Source organism: Trachymyrmex cornetzi, unplaced genomic scaffold (assembly GCF_001594075.2).
Source record: "Trachymyrmex cornetzi isolate Tcor2-1 unplaced genomic scaffold, Tcor1.1 scaffold416, whole genome shotgun sequence".
Lineage (NCBI taxonomy): Eukaryota > Metazoa > Arthropoda > Insecta > Hymenoptera > Formicidae > Trachymyrmex > Trachymyrmex cornetzi.
Window position 1 is genome coordinate 193,011 of NW_017298918.1, and position 24,438 is coordinate 217,448.

At 33.3% G+C, this 24,438-nt stretch overlaps 6 protein-coding genes across 8 annotated transcripts in view; 2 read left to right on the forward strand and 4 right to left on the reverse strand.

The window, feature by feature from the left end:
* Positions 1–3,734, forward strand: part of BckdhA (Branched chain keto acid dehydrogenase E1 subunit alpha) — a 14,356-nt gene extending 10,622 nt beyond the window's left edge. For both annotated transcript variants that reach the window (XM_018512593.1, XM_018512592.1), the window contains 6 exons: positions 1,692–1,853; positions 2,140–2,335; positions 2,425–2,586; positions 2,696–2,840; positions 2,899–3,102; positions 3,323–3,734. In XM_018512593.1, coding sequence (XP_018368095.1) covers positions 1,692–1,853; positions 2,140–2,335; positions 2,425–2,586; positions 2,696–2,840; positions 2,899–3,102; positions 3,323–3,668 — 1,215 coding nt within the window. In that variant the 3' untranslated portion in view covers positions 3,669–3,734. The remainder of the gene's footprint in view (positions 1–1,691; positions 1,854–2,139; positions 2,336–2,424; positions 2,587–2,695; positions 2,841–2,898; positions 3,103–3,322) is intronic.
* Positions 3,735–3,742: 8 nt separating this feature from the next.
* mRpL17 (mitochondrial ribosomal protein L17) lies at positions 3,743–9,378 on the reverse strand. 2 transcript variants are annotated; one of them, XM_018512599.1, is made up of 4 exons: positions 9,253–9,378; positions 4,692–4,901; positions 4,016–4,226; positions 3,743–3,929 (listed from the first exon to the last, which is right to left on the reverse strand). In XM_018512599.1, the coding sequence occupies exons 2-4, from the start codon at positions 4,884–4,886 to the stop codon at positions 3,796–3,798; spliced, it is 540 nt and encodes a 179-aa protein (XP_018368101.1). In that variant the 5' UTR covers positions 4,887–4,901; positions 9,253–9,378; the 3' UTR covers positions 3,743–3,795. The 2 variants fall into 2 exon arrangements, with proteins under 2 accessions (XP_018368101.1, XP_018368100.1); XM_018512598.1 differs by lacking the exon at positions 9,253–9,378 and having other exon boundaries at positions 3,744–3,929; positions 4,692–4,964.
* LOC108764358 (tigger transposable element-derived protein 2-like) lies at positions 6,987–7,730 on the reverse strand (the record flags this gene model as incomplete). Its single annotated transcript, XM_018512571.1, has 1 exon — positions 6,987–7,730. A coding segment is annotated over one exon (744 nt), but the record flags the coding sequence as incomplete, so codon positions are not given.
* LOC108764375 (jerky protein homolog-like) lies at positions 7,646–9,244 on the reverse strand. Its single transcript, XM_018512597.1, has 2 exons — positions 9,119–9,244; positions 7,646–8,564 (listed from the first exon to the last, which is right to left on the reverse strand). Exons 1-2 carry the CDS (start codon positions 9,131–9,133, stop codon positions 7,737–7,739), a joined length of 843 nt encoding a protein of 280 aa, XP_018368099.1. The 5' UTR covers positions 9,134–9,244; the 3' UTR covers positions 7,646–7,736.
* A 1,172-nt stretch (positions 9,379–10,550) lies between the features above and the next one.
* On the reverse strand, positions 10,551–12,449 carry mge (translocase of outer mitochondrial membrane 22 homolog mge). Its single transcript, XM_018512573.1, has 4 exons — positions 12,278–12,449; positions 11,811–11,914; positions 11,214–11,319; positions 10,551–10,851 (listed from the first exon to the last, which is right to left on the reverse strand). Exons 1-4 carry the CDS (start codon positions 12,321–12,323, stop codon positions 10,646–10,648), a joined length of 462 nt encoding a protein of 153 aa, XP_018368075.1. The 5' UTR covers positions 12,324–12,449; the 3' UTR covers positions 10,551–10,645.
* A 2,692-nt stretch (positions 12,450–15,141) lies between these two features.
* fliI (FLII actin remodeling protein) lies at positions 15,142–24,284 on the forward strand. The gene is made up of 22 exons (XM_018512579.1): positions 15,142–15,204; positions 15,529–15,639; positions 15,798–16,036; positions 16,115–16,276; positions 16,357–16,577; positions 16,652–16,868; positions 16,973–17,214; positions 17,298–17,386; positions 17,461–17,531; positions 17,655–17,901; positions 18,023–18,208; positions 18,284–18,598; positions 18,761–18,933; positions 19,012–19,138; positions 19,227–19,349; positions 19,644–19,847; positions 19,927–20,048; positions 20,149–20,400; positions 20,473–20,602; positions 22,380–22,562; positions 22,679–22,792; positions 24,116–24,284. Exons 1-22 carry the CDS (start codon positions 15,142–15,144, stop codon positions 24,248–24,250), a joined length of 3,726 nt encoding a protein of 1,241 aa, XP_018368081.1. The 3' UTR covers positions 24,251–24,284.
* Positions 24,285–24,438: the final 154 nt, after the last annotated feature.

Genomic DNA, 24,438 nt, shown 5'->3' on the forward strand with positions numbered 1-24,438 from the left:
CGATTTCGGTAGATTCGGAATAAAACGCTTGATCTTGTAGTGCATCCTGATTGCGGGTGATTGCGAGTTATTATCTAAGGTCTCAGTTGAAAATTAAATATCTACATATTATGTTAATTATTTTTTTATTTTAATTTCTTTATTACATTTGCTATCATAAATACATAACATCATAACATCCCGGGATACAACATGCTCGCACCATCTTATTAAGTTCTAATATTACAATATTACTATATCAGTTGTTTATACAAAATTATTGTGTAGTTTTTTTTACTGTATACCCACGTGTATTGTTCGTGATCGCTCTATGGAGAGAGAGGGAGGAAGAGGGAGATAGAGACACAGAATACACTTAAACAGACTCTTAGAGACATTTAAACCGAGACCTCGAGTCGTCCAGATTACCCTAGATCAGATTACTGCAGATTACCGAGAGATTACTGAATACGAATCAATGCGAATTGATGCGAATCGTTGAATACACGCAAACACACGTGAACACCTTGTGGATAACGCGTCCATATTGATTTTAACAGCCATATTGAATATTAGTTCCATATTTCCGGGTGACATAAGGTGAGTGCACCACTAACGGTGGTACCAGCAGTTACGAGGCCCTGGGGAGTAGCAAGATTATGACCCGTATTCAGAACGCGTTTACAACGATGTTAGCACCAGTTAGCACGCTAACATATACTTTACGACACGTAGGCCCGTATTCAGAACGCGCTTTTATCGATAAAAGAGCGTTCTGAATACGGTCCTATGTTTTAACGCACTCGTCTTATTGACATCGATAAGTATATTATTGAAACATTATTAAGACGTCATTATTTAAAAATAATATAATCAATAGGCTCTGAAGAAAATTCTAGAAATAATAAATCAAATGCCAATTTGAGCCAACACTGGTTATTAATGTGTATTTTTTATAACATTTATTCAAAATGAATATTAAACGTAAATTATTTAACGTCACCTTATTACTTGAGATACATTTTGTTATATCTACTTATAAAAATTTTTTAGATATATTAATGAAAAAAATTCTCATTTCATATTTTTCAGAATTTTTAATAAGAATTTTTAATTTTTTTTTTTGTGAAAATTTTTGGAAAAATTTCTCTTAAACTTTAGATTTGATAAATTTTATTTAGAAATTATAAAATGAGATGTTTTCAGAATCTCACAATATTTTAGAACTGATATAAAATTATAAAGAATTTTAGAAAGATTTTTTCAACACTTTTGGTAAGTATTTTGTATAAAAAAATCTGAAAAATTTCTTGAAAAGTTATGAAATTGTAAGTATAAAAATTCTGAAATTTATATAGGAATTTTTTAAATTATATGAAGAAGCTAATGCGCGACACGCGATATCCAATGAATGTACAGCTTTACCGATGTTCTCATTCTAAAGGTATACTCTCATTGGATATCGCGTGTCGCGCGCGACGAACATTGCGCTGGTGTGCCGGAGCCATAAAAAATTTTTTCTGGGTAGCTACATATAATTATAACAAACTGTAAATGAATCATTAAACAAATAATAAAAATATGAATGAAATAGATATGACCACTTGATATATTACTCTCTCTCTGGAAAAGCATTTTATTAATTTTTTCTCTCTTCCTCTTCTTTATTAGTATTTTATTTTATTTTATTAATATTTTATCTTATTTTCTAGATAAAATATTATAGTACCGGCTCGAGCGAGCCGCAATTCATGGGAATCAATAATACCTTCACCAATAGTATTCAATTCGTCAATGCAGAAAATTATGAACCTATTCCGATATATAGGATTTTGGAAGCTTCACAGAAGACTAAATTATCTGAAGACGAAAAGGTTTGATTATTATCACAGTTATAAAAGTCACATCATACAACTTAAGGATACATATTTTTTCAAGTCATAACTTCCATTTTTGTCATATATATTTATATTGACTTATGATATTTCTTTATAAAAGTCTATAAAATTCTATATAAAAAATAATTAATTTTGGACAACAGAGTTTTATTTGACTTAAGTTCATTTAGTATTAATCACAGATAAAATTCTGAATTAAACTAAAAATTAGACATAAACCGAAATAAAGCACAGAAAACTGAATATTATTCTTGTATTACAGTTAAATGAAGTATATTTGAAAAAAATGTATTGCGATATGGTGACCATAAGCGTTATGGATAAGATAATGTACGGGTTGCACAGACAAGGTCGCATATCGTTTTACATGACCAATACAGGCGAAGAGGCTGTACAGATTGGCTCGGCCACTGCTTTAACTCTAGAAGACACGATTTACGCACAGTATCGTGAGGCTGGTATGAAATTGTATTATGCGTTATCCGTCTATTGTTATACGCATATATATATATATATCTAAAATATTTTATACCAATATATGTAACAGGCGTGTTGTTGCATCGCGGGCAACCCTTAGCGAAGTTTATGAATCAATGTTTCGGCAACTGCGAGGATGACGGCAAAGGGAGGCAGATGCCAGTGCACTATGGTTCTAAAGAATTGAATTTTATGACTATTTCATCTCCATTAACAACGCAACTTCCACAAGGTATTAACATTTACAGGTTTATCAAATAATCGACGATTGTTGCTTTACTTTGGTTGTCATACTTAATGAACGAAAAAGAGTCCTGAAACAAAGATCTTTGTTATTGCAGCTGTGGGAGCTGCCTATGCCTTTAAATTGGACAAAAAAAACGCATGTGTGGCTTGTTATTTTGGCGAAGGTGCCACGAGCGAGGGCGATGCCCATGCGGCGTTCAATTTTGCTGCTACTATATCATGTCCTGTTATTTTCCTCTGGTAATTTTTAAAAAATTCTTGTTTTTATTTCATGAAATAAATGATCATATTATTTCAGTCGAAATAATGGATATGCTATCTCCACGCCAGTCTTAGAACAGTTTAAGGGAGATGGTATCGCGGCAAAGGGCCCGGCTTATGGAATTAACACAATCCGAGTGGACGGCAACGACGTACTCGCAATGTACTATGCTACAAAAAGTGCTAGAGAGTTCTGTATAAAGCAAAAGAAACCCGTTTTGATAGAAGCCATGACTTACAGGTGAACGAATGTTAATTAATATATAATTTTATCTAGTACGATAGCTAAAATTAAAATCATTAGTAAAACAATACACAAAATAATATTCAAAGCAAAATAATGTCGAGTATGAATCACTACAATAAGTTAAAATCTTGATAATCTTTCTTGCTGAAATACTTCCTATAAAACAAAACTTTCATCTAATTAACAAGTTACATATTGTAAAATAATCTTTTAGAATCGGACATCATAGCACGTCAGACGACTCCACGGCTTATCGATCAGTCGACGAGGTTTCTCAATGGGACACCCATTTGCCACTTGTTAGGTTCCGTCTGTATCTAGAGTCACTTGGATTATGGTGTCAAAAGAGAGAGCAAGAATTAATAGATTCTATTAAAAAAGAAATTTTTCATGCCTTTGGAGAAGCAGAACGCAAATCTAAGCCACATTGGAGGAATCTGTTTACGGATGTGTACAAAGAAATCCCTGATCACATCAGAAAACAAATGAATCTAATGGAGAAACATCTCGAAGAATTCAAAGAACATTATCCATTAAGTTCTTTCACACACACAAAGTAAGAGAGAAAAATATATTGTGTAAATATGAATTTTAGACTCTTTTATTTTAATAATATAAAGCACTAAACACATATTATACAAGAGCATTCTTTACAGAACATTATTTTCCTCTCCTTGCTTTTCATCTCTATTGTTTTATATTGTCCGCAATTTCTTTATATTTTTCCATTCTAAATTCTTTCTTTGCTGCAGCGAGCAGTATATTATGAAGTAAATTTTGTTGATATGGATTGTACTGTTCTACACTTGGGTATATGTTACCTAAAAAAAAAGGATGTAATCATATATTGTAAATAAATAAAATTTTTATTTGGCTTATTTAAGAATTTTTAGAGTAAATGTTGTACCTCTGAGTTCTAAAATGGCCCTATCATAGTAAATTGTAGGATATATGTTTGGTGCTTTGTGAAGTTTTGTGAACGAGGTGGTATAATTCTGATATCTCGGTACAAGAACTTTAAATAGTTTGTGCACCAGCTGTTTCTCATGTATCCAAAAATTTGCCAAGTCCATTGTTTCCTTATGTGTAGGTCCATGGCGTATCGCCTCAAATATCAACTATAAAATAAAACATCATTATAAGATTTTTAATATTGAATATATATGAAATAAGATTCAGAAAAAAATAACATCAATAATGTCAACAATGGTGTTCATTAGAACTATTAATAAAATGTACAAAACAAAATCAGATGCAAAATAATATCAAGTGTGAATTATGATAGCTGTGATAATTAAAATTATTAAGACAACGGTATATTAAAAAAATAAGATTCATAGTAAAATAATGTTACATATGAATCACGATGGCAAGTTAAAGTTGTTAATAAGACAACAATATATAAGATTTAGAGCAAGATATATATCGAGTGTAAGTCGCAAGTTAACAGCAAGTTAAAAATTAATGGTTGCGATCACAATCGGTCATGCTCTTCAAACTCGTTGAGCAAGAAACGTGTCTTCATTATAATAAACATGTGTTCGTCTTCTAAATAATACAATATATCAAGTCAATGCACGTGCCTGGTCAACATAACCTCTGGTCTCGTCGGCTCTCGAATAATTTAACTCGAGTCGCTCGTATTTAATCAATGCCGTCAGGGTTTTCTGAAATTTACGAAGTCGTCCCTCCGGACCGTCGGGATTTTTAAACTTTCGACGTGGTTTGACATTGTACCTCAATTTATTTACTAGATTCTCGACATTCGCTTGGTTCATCTTTATCAACTATTACCGATAATACCGATGTTTACTCCGGTTTACTGGTTTACTCTGAATTAGGAAAGATTCAGCGCACTCAACAGCTGTGCGAGTGTTTGCTGTTATTGGTGTATTCTTCTAGATCAGACGTTTAGATCTAGAAGAATATACCAATAACATCGAGCGTTCATTCAACTGAGTCCGCTGAATGAGCCCAAAGATCCGCTTATGAACAAGATAATGCGCACGTTTCATTTCAATCGCAATCTCACGTGCGGTTGTACGTACAATCTATAGCTGCGTTCAGCAAAGAAAGCAGCTTTGCAACTGTTGTAAAATTCTTGAATATGATTGGTTTATACATTTAGATCCAATGAGAAACTAAGAGCAAGATCAATCATATTAAAGAATTTTATAACAGTTGCAAAGTTGCTTTCTCTGCTGAACGCAACCAATCACAAAATGCTTCTAAATAACAATAATAATCTTGAACAGTTATTAAAAATCTTCAAAGTTATTATTTTCAGATTATATAATTGTACTAATTGATCAACATTGGCTGCGTTCAGCAGGCTCAACAGTTTTGCAACTATTGTAAAATTTTTTAATATGATTGGTCTTGCCCTTAGTTTCTCATTGGATCTAAATGTATAAACTAATCATATTCAAGAATTTTACAACAGGATATCGATCATGAAACTTTTTTCCTAGGATGAAAAGTGAAAAGTGACAAATTTCTCCATTAACTTCAATGGTTAAAATTTTCACTTTTCACTTTCCATCCTAAGGATAAACTTTCATGATTGATACCCAGGAGTCGATCCTATATCTTCAATCAAGGTGAAAATTACAAAAGTGAGCAAATTTACTAGGTATTGACCAATGAAATTATCAGTATTCTAGTAAATTCACTCACTTTTGTAATTTTCACCTTGTTTCAAGATACAGAATCGATCCCCAGTTGCAAAGCTGCTTCCTGATTCCTCTGCTGAACGCAGCCAGTGGCTGCGTTCAGCAAAACGTTTATTTTTCAACTGTTAGAAGTTTTCTTCGCGCTGATTGGGTTATGCTTTTAGATCAAGAGGAATGGTCTAATCTCAGAAGAGAATCATAAAACGGTTGCAAAACTATTGTGTTCTGCTGAATGCAGTCATTGATACAATCCTAAATACAGTCGAACCTCCGTAACCTCCGTTATTGTTTTAACCTCCATAAAAGTCATGTCTCAATCTCTCATATAGTAATTTTTCCCTACCACATGTGCTAGCGTATGCGCATGGCATATGAAAGCAATCAATTCTAACCAATAAGATCCGATTGCACGAATATAAACATAGTAATGTTGCGGTCACAATAAAAGGAATAAAGAATTAGGAATAAGGATTCCAACCTATCAGAAACCGTGTATTCCGGTGTATCCGATATCTGATAGGTTGAAATCTTTATTCCTTATTCCTTCTATTGTGGCTGCACCTTAAATGTTTAAGGTCGCAGCACAGACTCTTGCATAACGCATAAGGGAATCAACCAATCGAAATTCTTCTTTTTCATGGAATGGGAGGAAAGGAAAGATTCTGATTAGTTGATTCGCTTATGCACTATGCATTATGCGTTATGCAAAAGTCTGTGCTGCAGCCTTTAACACAGTTGGTGCTCTCCATTCGGTGATACAAGTCATTTCGATAAAAATTGAAAATTAAAGTATCCTTGAATTGAATATAAACAAAATTTTTTAACATGATTAAAAAAATCAAGTTTGAAGGGATTAAACTTAAAACTCTCTCTCTCTCTCTCTCTCTCTCTCTCTCTCTCTCTCTCTCCCTCTCTCTAATTTGATTTTCATGATTTGAAAATTAACGATAATCTCAAATATATGAATTTAAAATAAAAAAACTTGTAAAATAAGTACAATCTGTAAACTTGGAAAATCTGTACGTATATAAAATGTATAGAAAAAATAAATACACAAAAAATAAATAAGTGAATACCCATGTATATCACAGAAATATTTAATGTTTATTTTGAAAATGTCTCACAAATGTATATGTACGTAAAGTAATACAATTATCAAAGTATAGCAATATTGAAATATAGACTAAAGGAAATGTTTCAATTTGACTATGTACTCTGCATTATATCATTTAAAATAATATTCCAAAATTTGTAAATATATTTCCAATCAGTAGTACAGCTTTGAGGATGATTTTTAAAATAACATATGAATGTATTAAATGCGTCGAATGCATTATCTACAGTAATAGTATCATTAGTGTTGTCATCCCCATAATTATCACGTGTGCTTTCTTCCTTTTCGCTTTCATTTTTTTTATTATTTGAAAATGCTAATTCTTCATCATTTAGTACATACCACCCTTGATCGTTATTATCACTATGTAACCATAAATTGATTTCTTCAGTCATATTGGGAACACCAAATTTATTGAATGCATTTATTAACTGATGGTCTCTGTTACATTGTGACTCTGAGCTTTCATGGAATGGAAAAATATTCTTCCAGGCACTTTTTATATTACTGGTTGTCAATTCATTCCATGCATTATTTATTAAGTAGCAACATTGTAATAAATTAAATGATTTTAATTGCTTTTCAACTTCCTCAAAAGTATTTTTGGTTAATATTACTCTTAAAAGATTAGTTTTATAAATATTCTTAGACTTGGCTATGATACCTTGGTTCATCGGTTGTATAAGCGAAGTTACATTAGGAGGTAGATACTTTACTTGGCATTGTTCACTTATTGCATTCAAGTGCTCAATTGGTGGATGACTGGGAGCATTATCCAAAAGAAGAATACATTGCTTAGTATTGACTCCATGAACCTTTTCTATTTCTGGAAGAAACACTTCTTAGTACCATCTTAACATTAAGTTTTTGTCCATCCAAGCATTGTTCTGTGACATATAAATAACTGGTAGAGAATGTACATTTTTAAAACATGATTTTTTATATTTTCCCACAACTAAAAGTGGAAGCTTGTGGGTTCCTGAAGCGTTAGTGCACATCATTAGTGTAACTCTGTCTTCACGTGCTTTCCTTTCCGGAGCTGCAAGTTCTGTATGTGAGACCAATGTTCTGTTTGGTAACATTTTCCAATTGAGGCCAGTTTCATCTGCATTGTATATTGTATCTAATGGTATTTGTTTTTCTCTGACGTATTGTAAGAAGTCTTGGCAAAATTTATCATTCACACCTTTATCTGCAGAGAGTTTCTCCCCATGGATACGTATACATCTAATATCATGCCGTTTCTTGAATTTATCCAAAAAACCATTACTAGCTTTAAAATTTGAAGAACCATTTAATAGAGTATTAAATTCCAGTGCTTTTTCTTTTAACATTGGCCCAGTTACAGGATCACCAATACTTCGTTTTTGAAGAAACCAATTGTATAAACTTTGTTCCAATTTACTGCCTTCAATATTCGTGCACCTTTTTTTGGATTTCCATGAATCATCATTTTTGTGAGTCATTTGAAGAATATCTCGTTTTCTTTGTAACTCTTCTCCAGATTTTTTTATACGTAGAATTGATCCATTACTGATGTTATATTCCTCTGCTAGTCGAGTAGCCTTTTCACCACTATTTAATCTTTTCAAAATTGTTAAACGATCATCAATACTGAGTCGTTTTTTACTCCCGACTGTTGCCAACCTTCGGTTGTTAGTTTTATAATCCTAAAATATGACAAGTTTAAGTAATTATTTATACATATGTAATTACAGTAGACCTTGGATTATCTGATATCTAAAAAAAAAATTACATATAACACTATCATCACCAGAACAATTGTGACGAGAATAATCTAGGAGATAAAAAAAACTATGTTTGATAATTCGGGTTCTACTACATATATACCCAGATAGCCAAGTCTGTAGAAAGCAGATTTTTTTAATCTGCTACACTTAATGCCTACAAAATAACAACAGAATTAGATGTACATACTGTTGACAGACTGCTAGAAAAAACGTAATAGAATCTGCAAGTGTCAGATAATGTCGGCAGGATCTGTTCAGTTTCTGCCAATAATTTGTCTTCACATTATATCGACAGGCGATGTTAACAGAACACAAACCTAATGCGGACGCAATTGATGGCAGACTGCCGTCATTTTCTGCTCGAACTTGTTGACAGTCTGCTAGAAGACTGCAGACGTTTTGCTATCTGGGTAAATCATGTCACATATCATAATCATATATATAATTAATTTTACATTAAGTGTAGGACATACCTCTTTAGATGTCATTATGATGAATAATATATATGTATTGTAATATACGTAACAGTTGGTTACAGTGCTATTGAATAGTACAGCTTGTTTTGGTTATTAAAATTACGTCATAAAGGTTATACTGCATTGTAGTGTTGTCTTCTTCTTCTTCTATATTTGAATGGCCCAGGTTCCAATATATTGTGAATAATTGTAGTGTTGTCTTGCGGAAAAAACTTTGCGGTTTGCACAAGCGCCATTGAACAAGTGAGGACAGAGACTTTACTTTTAAGCTAGTCACACACACTTTCCGTAACAGTAACCTAAACATAACGTAGGTTTTCGACCAATTGCGTTGGTCGTCCATAACCATAACAATTGAGCAACCCGATTGGTCGAAAACCTTTCTATTAGGGGCTCCGCACAATAAAAGGAACAGGGAATAGAGAATAAAAATTTCAATCTATAAGAAATCATGTATTGTGGAATACACAGTTTTTGATAGGTTGAAATTCTTATTCTGTTCCTTTTATTGTGCAGAGCCCTTTACTGTTACGGAAAGTATGTGTGACTAGCTTTACGGAGGTCGGCCGGTCCCGACAAGTTACTTTTACGGAGGTTCGACTGTATAACACTCAGATCTAATTTTATTAAAAATTCTTTATATACACACACACATACACATATATATATGTATATATAAGTAAAATTGCAATATTGTCTCAATATTTATTTTTATTGGAAATCGTTTTTATTTTTCCAAATGTAAATTGTATAGTTGAACAATTATGAAAGAATAGATGATATATAAGGCTCTTTTATTTGTTAACTTTACAGAAATATTACACGACGAAAGGTCGACATGACACGATGCGATTAAAGACACTATTTCACTATGTCTTTTATTTGTTCTTTCGAAATTACAATATAACAGACGAGACATATTAAAGATAATAACACTCGCGATACGACTACCGCGTTTTTGGCAACGTATGTAGTAACTAATAACAAATAATTGCATGCTCAATTTTTCTCTCAATCATTTATTTACGAAGCGAACAGAATGACGGAGTTGTTTCCTTTTTGTCAAACGAAGCGCTATCACCGCCGCGTCACCGCAACGTATTTAATAATAAAATGTCACGCAATACCACAATATATGTTGGTTTTTAGTAAAAATTATCAAAAGGAACAACGACGTGTGTATGTGTGTTAAGTGTAGAGAGTGGACTAGACCAACAAATGTTGCAATTCAAAGTTCTTTTGTGATTGAGCAAAATTTATATTTATTCTAAATTTTTCATATCGCGTAACTCTGCAAGAGTTACTCTAATTAAAGAGATAATTACACGTGCTCGATCCACGCAAGTTCTCATTCAATAGAAATCATTTGTTCGCGATTTACGTAAAAGTCTCAGTGATATATGGAGCTGCGCTAATAAATAATTGAGTGGGGAAACTCGAGTGATTTATTTTTTTTTTTTGTAGAATGGGCATTTCTGTATGTGTCCTTGTATGCGTGCACATGTAAATTTGTAATATAATGGCCTATCGCTGAACAGGCGGTGCCATTGGAAGACCCGTGGTGTTAACGCCGGACAGAGCTGTGTTAGGGCCTAAGAGGACTTGCTTCTGCTGCGTACGTTGCAGGTCTTCCATTTGTGCGCGTTCCATCTCAAAGATAATTGGCGCAAAAAGAATTGTGGATGAACTGAAGACTAGCCATGTGGCTGAACACGAATATGCATATAAACCTGCAATGATATATTCATATAAATGTATAATTATCCTCGTTTTATCAGTTGCTAGTTTTATTATGTATATTGAAAATATACATCTTAATACTTATTGATATTTGTATCTTAAAACTTAAATCCTACTCTAGAATTTTGTTTCTCATTTCTTAATTTTTACTTTTTGCCTTTTTTCATCTTTGTTAACTGTTTTATCAACATTCGTTTTATTGACAATCATTTCTTGTTTCTTCCAAAATTGATCAACTTTTATTTCAAATAATAAGAAACGAAAAATAAGATAAGAAGCAAAGAGGTAAAAAGCAAGAAACAGAAAGCAAAAAGCACATTGTAAAATTAGGCTTAAGAGAGAATAATGTTACCTTTGATACATGTGTATAGGCAGGTTCCAACATTGTATCCAAAGTTACGTACTGGCTCAGGAAACATTTCAGTAAGTCCTAATAATCTCTCCGTTAAGCTCTCATCCTGAATCAAAAGGAATACTTTCATTAATTAACTCCTAAATAATAAAACAAATAATGGAAAAATAGCAACTATGTTACTATTAATTAAAAAGAGAGCAACAAAAATACCATACTCGTAAGATACTATAAATATTTCATTAATTTTAATCTTAGATAAGGAAAGTGACAAAAGCATCACATTCATATAACTTTAAATCTTAGATAGTCGAGCAGAAAGTATACATGTGCATAGATGATATAGTTATAAATATTGGTACCAAACAAAGGGACAAAAAGCTGGCTTTTCTTTTATCATTAAATAACACTTCTCTCAAGTGATCTTTGGTACCACAAGGTACCAAAGGATCAGCAAGATCACACATGGGATCCCGAAGATTCTTACTAAACCTTCAAAATATTCTGGATTTTACAAACGTCATAGCACAAGCCATGATTCTGTCCTCCAAGCGATCATCTTTCTTTCCCTGTGTATAAAAGCGCTGTCATCTATACCTCCTCGTCATCATCCTCGTCGTCGGGGAGGAGCGACTTCACCTCGGGAGAGCGCGCGTCGCTGCTGCCCATGCCGCTGTCGACCTGATGATCTAGCTCCTCAACTGAAGCCATATACACAAGGATGAGCGTGAATGCGCCCCGCTTTCCTAGTTGTGTCTTAAGATTAACGCGGCCGAGACTCGAGACTCGAGAGATTCTCGCTCGATTCTTGCTCACGTTGAGCAGCACGTTCTTCACGGCACAGCACGGTGCACTCGCACGTTCTCTCTTTCTCTTTCCCTCTCTCTCGCGCTAAAGAGCACTACAGAGAGAGCGAAAAAGTATGCACAGCCTCGGCCGGTAATACGCCGGTATATACAACGCGACTCAAGTTTCGTTACGTTTCGTATGTACACGAGCGCGCGATACGAAACTAACGAAACCGCGTGGGACGGAACGCGAACGGATTTCCAATTCCGTAATACCTGTGACTCGAGGCGAGGTTCCCCGCACAGCTGTCCACGCCGCCATTCCCACGAGGACGCTCGATGACTCGATGATCGCGCCCGCTGGACTTTTTACGCGCGCGAAGGAGGGGAACGGAAACGAAGAATGGCATGAAGCTCGTGTGTATCAAAGCTCGAGTTACGTAACTTCGCGCGCGACGAACAGAGATGCTCAAATCTATAAGATTTACGCTTTACCTGAAATTTTATGTCAAGAATATCTTTAATAAAATGACGAATTATATGATTTATATCGAATGTGGACAAAGAGTCGACGCAATATGATTCAGTTGTCTTCTTTTTGTATTATTTATTTTTTCATTTGCTGGAGAACAGTAAATCGAGTTGATATTTTATATTTAATAGTATTTTTTAATGCTGTAGAAAAAATTGTTTAGAAAATTTAATTTAAATCTTTCGTACGTTTCGTCTTTATTTTTCTTTGAATTTTCGGAGAGAATTAAGACTACGGTCTATTTGATGCTACAAATGTTTCGAAGCATTTATAGTGTCAAGTGGATCGCATCCTAAATATCACATAATTATACAGAGTGTCCCGACCTTTTTTGTCAATCACTTTTGTGTAGATAGAGCGGACTAAACTAAGTCAAAAAGTCCTCTACCATTTTGTAATTTTCGCACTAGTTAACAAGATATTAATTACTAAAAATTGCAAAATGTTGGTTTTGAATAATTTTTTACTCGCATACTCTCAACTTTATAGAAAAACTGCAAGAGACAAAAATTATTTATTTTCTTCTCATAAAGTTCTGAGAATTTTTTCAGAACTTTTTTATCGACTATTTAGTACTGTACTTTCTTATTTTTACCAATATGAGAAAATACGGTATTAAATAATTCTGAAAAATTTCTGAAAAAATTTTCAGTACTTTATGAGAAGAAAATAAATAATTTTTGTCTCTTGCAATTTTTCTACAAAGTTGATAGTATTTGAGTAAAAAATTATTCAAAACCAATATTTTGCAATTTTTAGTAATTAATATCTTGTTAACTATTGCGAAAATTGCAAAATGGTAGAGGACTTTTCGACTTAGTTTAGTCCGCTCTATCTACACAAAAGTGATTTGGCAAAAAAGATCGAGACACCCTGTATACGTATACACAGTTGTAGTATAGCAATTTGTTTGAAGTTCCGGAACGCATTGAGAACACCTTCGTAGAGTGATATGAACTCAGTCGCGATAAAACGTGACTCGTACATGAATTTTTACTAAAATTCTTTATATATGTGAATTCTGAACATTTTCATTCTATAATTTTCAAATTTTAAAAACTTAAAATTGTGAATAATTTAAAGTAAATTTTTTTTTTAATCTTTATAAATTTAAAATGTAAAAACTTTTTAAAAATATATAGTTAGAACTTTATTACTTCAGCTTACAGACTTCTTAAAAATGTAAGATTCGAGTTTTTTTTATCAACTGGGTTAACTTCAATAAAATAATTATAATTATTATATTTAATAAACATATATTTAATTTATTAATTAAATAATTTATTTTAAGTAATATTTATTAGGTGTTGAACTTAATTTTTGCCGTTTTTCGTCTCAAAAATTGATTTGTTTCGAAGGGAAGCTGAATGAATACCTTAATCAAAGTAATTTCCTCCATTTTTTACTTTATTACTAATTAATAATACTTTATTAATAATATTTTGATTAAAAGGTATTTCCCATTCGAAACAAATCAATTTTGGAGACGAAAAACGGCAGGAATTAAGTTCAACACCTAATAATTTATTATATTTAATAAGTATTAATATCAGGTAATATATAATATAATGTAATAATAAATAATTAAAAAAAAACAGCAGTGACGTATATATTATATGTCTCTCTGAGAGACATATAATATATACGTTTTACTACTGTTTTTTTTTAATTATTAATTATTATTATTATTATTATTATTTATTAATTTGAGAGACTTTCTCAAATGATCAACAGTTCTGACGCATGAGTATACATAGACAAGAACACGCGCCTCGAATGTCCTCGAATACGCGCGCATTTCACGTGTCACATTGACATCAATTTACATACATCTCATATGAGAGCGCAGGAATGCGAGGAAATCCTCTCTCGATTCTGCAAATACATTTAAATATTAGGATGACATGCCGCGCCTTGCGGAAATACTTTATTCTTTTTTCTCATTCATACAGAACGAAACGCCGATCGTCGCGCCGAAGCTGGCTGGACTGAAACCGGAGGCCGGAGGATCGGTCCTCATTCCCACGTCTGCCCACGTCCCACGTCCCATCGTCCCACGACGCCGGTTTCGTGTCTGCGGGACTCACGTTCTCGTTCCCGACGATCCCGAGCCACGAACTGGCCGTCGCGGAACGACGGGCATGATCGTGCTCTCGACGGAGTGAAACGCCGTTCGCTCCGGATCGTTCCGGATCGCGACACGGTTAAAGTCCGTCCCCCGCGGCACGTCCAACCGTCGTCATCGTCATCCGTGTCCCAGTATTTCCAATTAGTCACAGTGATCCCAGTCGTGATGCGCGTCGTGCCGGCACCCGGGCACGCTCGATCGAGACACTGTGATAGTTGAAACGCCAGAGCGAGTCCTGCAGAGTCCTGGATCCCGGACGATCCTGGTCGCGGGCCGCGGTGACGCATGGCGCGATAAAGCGCGGCGAGGACCAGTGGTGATCAGCGGAGACACTGCCCTGCCCTGACGATCGGCAACGGATGGACGCGGCGCGCCGACACTTATGACTTAGCGGGACCCATTTCTGGGACGTGATTTTCGTGTTCCGGACGACACAAGTCCTCGTCGTCGTCGTCGTGCAGCAATTGACCGGTAGGCGCGATGGCGAACACCGGGGTGCTGCCGTTCGTGCGAGGCGTGGACTTCAGCAGCAACGACTTTGGCGTGAGTACCGCCAGAGATTTTCACAGAGGTTAACCTTGCAGGAAACCACGCGAAAGAACCTCTGAAACACGCTTCACTTATGTCTCTGATTCTGTTCAGGATCTTTAAAATTTTATTTTGTTTGTATATTGAACTCTAACTTTGTTAATACTTAATAGTAATAACTTTTATTAAGCGTAATTTATCTCTGCTCTAGTATAAAAAAAGATGATTAAAAACTGAATGACATGCCACTTTTGATCCATCTAATCTATATCTCAACTTGATTGAGATAAGATTTAGGATTAGCTAATAGTAATAAAGATTGTTTTTTTGCACTTGTAGGATGATAAATTTCCTGAATCCGTGCGTCTTATGACTGGAATACAATGGTTGAAATTAGACAAAACAAATTTGACGGAGATCCCAGAAGAGATGGGCAAATTGTTGAAACTGGTAAAGCATTACTTGAAAAAAATTATGACAATATTTGTTTACATATAAAAAATATTTCTACATCATTATCATTGTTTGCATGAACTTTAGTAAAAAAAGATTTGTCCAGTTATTTAAGTAACTAGGATCACATATTAATGTATTTAATCATTCATTAGGAACATCTATCACTTGTCAAAAACAAATTGGAACGTTTATATGGAGAATTAACAGAATTGGGCTGTCTCAGGACTTTGAACATAAGGCATAATAATATCAAATCCAGTGGTATCCCGGCAGAATTGTTTCATTTAGAGGAATTGACAACCTTAGATTTAAGTCACAACAATTTGAAGGAGGTACCTGAAGGCCTAGAAAGAGCACGTTCTTTGCTCAATCTTAATTTAAGCCATAATCAGTATGTATCAACAACTATATGTTACTAGATCATAGAAAAATTATCGAGGAAGTTCTAATGTTATTTTTATTCTTTCAGTATCGAAACAATACCAAATACATTGTTCATTCACTTGACAGATTTATTGTTTTTGGATCTTAGTTACAATAAACTGGAAACAGTGCCACCACAGACTCGACGTTTGGCTAATTTACAGACTTTAAATCTGAATCATAATCCCTTAGGTCATTTCCAATTAAGGTAGGAGACAAAATTTTCGTATCAATCTTTGAAATATTTTTTTTTCCAAGAATTGCTTTATTTTTCTTATATTGTTTCAGACAATTGCCATCATTAATGAATTTAACGACGTTACAAATGCGAGACACACAACGAACATTGAATAATATACCTTCTAGTCTAGAAACGTTAACTAATTTGCAAGAGCTAGATTTGTCACAAAATAATTTACCCCGAGTGCCTGATGCGCTTTATTCCTTGTCGAATTTGCGCCGTTTAAATTTGAGTGACAATCATATAATGGAATTATCAACAGCGATTGGTGAATACATTGAACTTTTACCATTGTCCTAGTCATATAATTTTGTACAAACTAATAAGAAAGACATTTTCTAGAACTGTGGATGAGATTGGAGATTCTGAACGTATCGCGAAACAAATTAAGTGCAATACCAGCTGCTTTGTGCAAGATTTTCACATTAAGAAGATTGTATTTAAATGATAATGAATTAGATTTTGAAGGCATACCTTCTGGAATAGGAAAATTATCATCTTTGCAGGTTTTTTCCGCTGCTAACAATCATTTAGAGATGATACCAGAAGGATTATGCAGGTGAATTGTTATTCTTTTCTTATATTATCTTACTGTAAGAAAAATAAAAATCTTTCTTTTAAATAATATTACAAAAAGAAATATATATATACATATTTTTTTAGATGTGGTTCATTAAAGCAATTAATATTAACGTCAAACCGATTAATTACTGTACCGGATGCCATTCATCTTCTCACCGATCTAGAACAGCTAGATTTGCGAGACAATCCAAATTTAGTGATGCCACCAAAACCGACAGAAGTACAAAGAGGATCGGGCATTGAATTTTACAACATTGATTTCTCGTTGCAGCATCAGTTGCGTCTTGCTGGTGCTAATGTACCAGCTCCAGTTCAAGCCGCTAGTACGTATTACAAGCATCAGAAAAAATAAAATGGTAAAATCTATTATTTTGTATTTAAATAAAAGCACATTTTTTAATTATAGATAGTAAAGATCCAATCGCGCGTAAAATGAGATTGAGAAGAAGAAGAGACCAGGAGGAAGCTGATCAAGATCAAGCAAAAATTCTTAAGGTATGTCATCATCTTACTAGTTACATTACAATGTTTATATGCGAAGAAACTTACAATTATGATTGCTTTTGTAGGGTATGAAAGACATAGCGAAAGAGAAGAATAAGGATAAAGAATGTGAGGAATCGAAAGCAGAATCCCTGAAGTGAGTAGAACTATGAACTTCTTAATATGATCACTTTTGTTTTCCGATGTGGATTTTTCTCATATTTTTCATAATAGATTAATTTTTTACATCCATATTATTAATTAATGATTAATACTTTAGACCCAAGCGATGGGATGAAGCTTTAGAGAAACCACCGTTGGATTATTCCGAATTTTTTGACGAAGACGCAGGTCAAATACCCGGTTTATCAGTCTGGGAAATAGAGAATTTTCTGCCGAATGAGATCGAGGAGGTAGCGCACGGCAAGTTTTATGAAGGCGATTGTTACATCATTCTGAAAACCGGAATAGACGAAGGTGGATCGTTGACCTGGGCAATTTATTTTTGGATCGGAGAAAAGGCCACAGTACGTATATCTTTGAATCAGAGCAATAGAAAAAAAGATTAAAACTGAATGAATTATTTCACGTAGATTATTGCACATATGAACTGGATACGATTAATTTAATAACAACTTGTTCTCATAGTTAGATAAAAGAGCGTGTGCAGCGATTCACGCCGTAAATCTGAGAAACTACTTAGGCGCTCAATGTCGAACAATTAGGGAAGAACAAGGGGATGAATCGGATGAATTTCTGATGCTGTTTGATTCGGGTATCACGTATATCGAAGGCGGTCGCACGTCGTCTGGTTTTTACACAGTGGAAGATACAGTGAGCTTAATTCTTATATCATAATTATATAAATTTTCAAATAGGAATTTTAAGTCACATTGAATTTTTTTTCAGCCAGCGATTACTCGTTTATATAGAGTACACGCAGCAGGAGCTTCTATACATTTAGAACCAGTTCCAGTATGTATCGAATCTTTGGATCCCGATTATGTATTTGTTCTTGATACGGGAAATAAGATATTCATGTGGTACGGGAAGAAAGCGAAGAGCACATTAAAATCAAAGGCACGGCTGATGGCAGAGAAAATTAATAAGAACGAACGGAAAAATAAAGCCGAGATTCTAACGGACGTTATGGGTGTCGAATCCGAAGAGTTCCTGCTGTATTTAGGAGTGGAAGAGGATGAACAAAAAAATCTGCAAATTATTGTAAGCTTTCTTTCTACAATATACGTAGTAGCAGTAATAAAAATATAATTATACTATCTAAACATAAATTTGAAATTTTATTTAATTTATCTTACTTGTATTTAATAATTATTCCTTCAGTCGTGTATATTATACTAATCGGTTCGTTTACTTTTATAATAGGAGCATGTGGATCCAAATTTTGTGCCTCTCGTGCCCAGATTATATCAAGTTCAACTTGGAATGGGTTATTTGGAACTTCCGCAGGTCGAAGTTCCTCACGGGAAGTTAACGAATACCTTGCTAAACAATCGCAATGTGTATATATTAGATTGCTATTTAGATGTGTATGTTTGGTAAGTGTAGGGAATGTGTTTCTTAAATCTTAAGTCTTTTAATCTATATTGACTAAATTGATTACACGCATGCTTTAGGTTTGGTAAAAAATCGACGAGATTAGTACGTGCTGCTGCTGTGAAACTATCTCAAGAATTATTTAATATGATAGAAAGGCCAGAATATGCTATGGTAACGAGATTGCAAGAGGGCACTGAATCACAGGTATGAATATGCTTTTTTAACTCAATTTATAAAAATTCAATTTATAAATTCTTTTTATTAAAAAATATTTGCTTTATACATTATATAGATCTTTAAGTCTAAATTTACTGGATGGGACGAAGTAATCGCTGTGGACTTCACTAGAACGGCTGAATCGGTCGCTAAAACTGGAGCGGATCTCACTAAATGGGCTAAGCAACAGGAAACAAAGGTACATTTACATTTCATAATAACTGCACATTTTTGTTTTATTATATTATTTTTATTTAAGATTAATTTAGGTTTATTTGAGTTCAAATGACTACAAATATGATATATATGCATGTACATATAGTATATGTATATATATATATATATAAAATTCACATTGAATTATTTAAGCATTAAAGATCTAGCTTCGACCGGTATAGGCATTTCTAGTTCGTATTGATTCTGTTCTCACATGTACGGTCTAAAATATGATTCTTATTGTTTAAGTTTATTAATTTTTTAATATAATTTTTAGGCGGATTTGGCAGCTTTATTTATGCCGCGACAACCACTAATGTCGGCTGCCGAGGCATATCAACTCATGGCGGAGTGGAACGATGATTTGGAAGGAATGGAAGCATTAGTATTGGAAGGAAAAAAATTCGTACGCCTACCGGAGGAAGAGTTAGGACATTTTTACAGTGCAGATTGTTATGTTTTCTTATGCCGATATTGGATGGTACGTAAAATGTATCATTATATCAATGCAAAGCTATCAAATTTACGGTTAATTGTCATTTTGCTTTTGATTAAACCAGCCACTGGATATAACTGAGAACGAAGACGGTGAGGAGCAATACGAAGACGATTATCAGTGCACGGTGTATTTCTGGCAAGGCAGAGACGCGGGAAACATGGGATGGCTGACGTTTACGTTTAGGTAAAGAATAGATACATTTATCTAATTTGTAGTTCCTATAGATTTATGTTCTACTCAATCTGTGATTGTCAATATCAGGTGAATATCTTTTTTGTTTCAGTTTGCAAAAAAAATTTAAATCACTGTTCGGGGAAAACCTGGAAGTTGTAAGGACACATCAACAGCAAGAAAATCTAAAGTTCATGAGTTACTTCAAACGAAAGTTCATCATTCATCAAGGAAAACGTAAACAGCCGAAAGCTGCAGGTAGTAATAAAGTAGAGTTCTATCATCTACGAAGTAACGGCAGTGCCTTATGTACTCGGCTCATTCAAATACCGGCGGATTCGACGTTATTAAATCCTGCTTTCTGGTGAGACATATTCCGTTAAGTACGCATGATTATATTTCGTTTGTAAAATATCTTATCTTTTTTTATTTGCAGTTATCTTTTAAATGTGCCATTTAACAATTCTGATGAAGGAACTGGTATCGTGTACGCGTGGATTGGATCAAGGGCTGATCCCGAAGACGCTCGTCTAATTGGAGAAATAGCAGAAGAAATGTTCAACAATGTGAGTTATAACTGTTTTGTGCTTAGATCTCAAAGAGCTTAGATCTTAAATTGGATTTTGTTCAACTTAAACGAATTGCAAATATAAATATCTATTAAATATTTCAATACTTAACAGAGAGATATTTAAGGGAGAACCACCACTCTTAAGGTTTGAAAAAAATAAATTTTTTTTACTTAAATATTTATTAAATATTAATAGTTTATATTGTTAAGAATATTTCAATAGTTTTAAGTTGGTATCGTAACTGTATAATCCCGTTAGAGCTAATATCTTGCATCGCCTCACCTCGCCGCTGAGTCTGCTCCAAGTCAGTCCAAGTGGCGGACGTCGTGCAGTAGAGCTCCACAGATAAAAGGAACTTAAATTTTCAAAGAAACAAGTTTTGGCAGATAGATGTTGCCACTTATAAAGTATACGACGTAGGCATTGCAGACTAAGGCACAATTCCGATTATAATCTTATAAACAAAAATTCTAAAAACTTTAAACGTGTTTTTCTCCAAATGAAGTTTTCCATGTACACACAACAACAATCACAACAATTCTTAATCGATTCACTTGAAATTTGCACAGATTACTCTCAGATGTTTAATCTAAAGAAGTATGTAAGATTATATATATATATATATATATATGTATAATATATATTGAAAACTTTTTTATTAACATTTAAAGATGAAATTTTTTATTTATTATTTTTATTACAATAAAAAATTTTGTGTTAAATTTAACATATTTTACATGTCCTAAGTGGTCCACCCAAATTTTTGTGTTAATTTAACATAAGATGAGTATGTTAGAAAGTAACACAAATATTATGTAAAAAATTAACACAAAAAGCATAATTTTGACACAATTATATGTTAAAGCAAATTTTAAATGTTAAATTGACACATTTATAATGTAAAATTTAACTGAAATTAGGTGCTGTTTTTACGTTTTTAATTTAGGCCTCTTGCATATTAACATATGCAATATATAGATTTAATAGATATTTACTGTTACAAAGAGAAAATATCTATACTTTTTTACATATAAAATATATAACTAGTTGTACAGAACATATTTTTTTAGTAAAATTAATTAACATTTATAATATATCAAAATTAATACACATTTTATTTATTTATTCTTAGAATTTATGTTTTAAAACTATATTATTTTTATGTTATTTGTTTACTTACCTATAAATTGTGTTATTTTAACACTGAGAAATGTTAAATTTTAATTTAACACAAAATATTTAAATAACACAATCACATATTAAATTAACACTCGGATATGTTAAAAATTTATCACAAAAACCTTTCGACAAGAATTCGTTTTAGCATAAATACAAAATGTTTTTTACTGTGATACAAAACTAAATATTTTGAAATAATCTTACTTCTCTAGCTTTAAGTATGTAGCTAACAAAATTTTTTTTATTTTTGTCTCACATCAAAAGGTGTAGGAAATTCTATGTACACCGCATATGCGCTCGCCAAAAAAAAAGAGAGTCGGTGATACTGATATAGCGTTGCCATTTTGATAAAAATTCAAAAAATCCTTTTGTACTTTCGAAAGTTCATATAGTAAAGCTGTTAAGAACGATTTTTGATTGATTTTATTAGTTTACTGCAAAAAATTACCAAAGTTAGGTATCATTTTTAGGCCTCAGGGATGGTGTTGCTTCTTAAATATTCTTTTTGTTTCTACGAAGTAAAGTTTGTACCTAATAGATGAAAAAATGTTTTTGTCTTCCATTATTTGTAATAAATATAAATTGAATACAGCCATGGATAAGTCTGCAAGTATTAAACGAAGGCGAGGAACCAGACAATTTCTTCTGGGTGGCGCTTGGGGGGAAGAAACCATACGACACTAATGCAGAGTTTATGAATTACACAAGATTATTTAGATGTTCCAACGAGAAGGGGTACTTTACAATCAGCGAGAAGTGCACCGATTTTTGTCAAGTAAATTTTCAATTTCAAATAGGAAAATATTTCGATATTAATAGCAATAGCTTCTGGTATATTGTCGGAGTTCTTCAAATTTTTATAATAAATGAATCATGAGTTATTTTTTGTAGGACGATTTGGCAGATGATGATATAATGATACTTGATAATGGAGAACAAGTATTTCTTTGGTTGGGTACTCGCTGTTCAGAAGTTGAAATCAAATTGGCCTATAAATCAGCTCAGGTAAGTTATAAAAGTTTAATCGTCATAATTTTTATGAAAATGCTACAAACATTTCACAAAATAAACTAAGGCTCCTGACTAGTCGCGGCGGCCATGTTGGATTCGTGACGTCAGAAGCGAGGAATGACACGTTAATTTATGTTACATGTCATTTGTAAGTAAAGACAATTTGGATAAATCTAATTAACGAAATCGCTTTAAAACACTTGTAAAAATCGATGAAAACTGTCCTTTCCTTCTTTGACAGTTAGTAAATGATCGTAAAAGGTATATGAGCCTATATTCGGGCAGAAACACACGGTCTGACAACTGTTGAAACGGGTAAAAACTATGCTTTTACATATAAAATTCCAAGATAACTTTAGTTTTCGTCGATAATTACGACTTTGATAATTACGACTTGTGAAGAAAATATGCGAAAAAAATCGAATAATTGCAAAAAGCACGTTTTTCGCTTATAAAACGAAAGATATATATCTAGTAGGTTAGATCTATACATTTTTTTTTGTTAGATGTTTAATGAATGTATCGGTTTGCGTGTATATTTTAATGCTCTCGTAATATACTTATATCGACATCTACAAACATTTTCCGATTTTGTGCTAATAAAAAAAGAACTTTGTTGTTCACCAACAAGAAATTGGATGCTTAAATTGTCATCAAAAAATAGGAAAAAGAATTTACTCATACAAAGATGACATCAACACATAAAGTTCTAGTTAATTTAGAAGATGCATGGACTGGGAACATATACACGATATCTCTAACTCCCGATGAAGTACCACGACTTGAATGCACCTTCGGTGAAAGGAAACAAGAGTTATAAGACAAAAAAGTGACATTGAAAAAAAATTTACAAAATTGTAATATTTGTTAAAATAATACCAATGGGACATTTGCTTACAGTAAATATAAATATATATAAGTTATAAGCAAATGTCTCATTGATACTATTTTAAACAAATATTTATTAAAATTTCGTAAATTTTTATTTTTAGTGTATAAGAAGCGAATTACTCACGGTCAATTATTTATCAATTATGTGCCCAAGCTTAACGCTTACAATAGTCAAAATGAATGACATCATTTATTTAATTTGAGCACTGACAAACCAAATTGAACACCAATAAACAACACTTATAAGCATGAGCACTGCAAAGCGTGTGAGCGTGAAAACCGAACGCAGCCAAAGACATGTCGATGCACGGTGCGACCTCTGGTGACTTCGTGGAGTTCGAGCTTCGTTTTAATATCCCTTTTATTCTAAACGGAGAGTCGATCGATGTAAAATATCAACAATTTAACATGTTCTTTTTTTTCCAGGTATACATTCAACACTTACGCGTAAAGCAACCTGACAAACCCCGTAAGTTATTTTTAACTGCCAAAGGTAAAGAATCTAGAAGATTTACGAAATGCTTTCATGGCTGGGGTTTACACAAGAGGCCGCCGCAGTAAAATTGAGTCAGTGTTCACTACGCTTACCGTTTGGAGTTAGTTTTATATGCAGGCAGGGTATGACACAAGCGCAACATTTTTATGTAGATTCCTAATGTGTCGCAATCTTCGTTCTTATTCGCGTTTCATATGCCGGCCAAACGGAGGTTCATTGCAATAATCTGTGTGTCCTCGATGCAAACGATCGA

Coding starts and splice junctions, on each gene's coding strand:
- mRpL17 (XM_018512599.1), bottom strand. CDS start 4,886: ATGAACCAAGCGAATGTCGAGAATCTAGTAAATAAATTGAGGTACAAT. Junction 4,227..4,691: donor CCAGAGGTTATGTTGACCAG/GCACGTGCATTG, acceptor TTTATTTTATAG/TTGATATTTGAGGCGATACG. Junction 3,930..4,015: donor GGCCATTTTAGAACTCAGAG/GTACAACATTTA, acceptor CTTTTTTTTTAG/GTAACATATACCCAAGTGTA.
- mge (XM_018512573.1), bottom strand. CDS start 12,323: ATGGCGGCGTGGACAGCTGTGCGGGGAACCTCGCCTCGAGTCACAG. Junction 11,915..12,277: donor AACCTCGCCTCGAGTCACAG/GTATTACGGAAT, acceptor ATATGGCTTCAG/TTGAGGAGCTAGATCATCAG. Junction 10,852..11,213: donor CCTATACACATGTATCAAAG/GTAACATTATTC, acceptor ATATCATTGCAG/GTTTATATGCATATTCGTGT.
- fliI (XM_018512579.1), top strand. CDS start 15,142: ATGGCGAACACCGGGGTGCTGCCGTTCGTGCGAGGCGTGGACTTCAGC. Junction 20,049..20,148: donor TGGCTGACGTTTACGTTTAG/GTAAAGAATAGA, acceptor TTTTTGTTTCAG/TTTGCAAAAAAAATTTAAAT. Junction 20,401..20,472: donor TTATTAAATCCTGCTTTCTG/GTGAGACATATT, acceptor TTTTATTTGCAG/TTATCTTTTAAATGTGCCAT.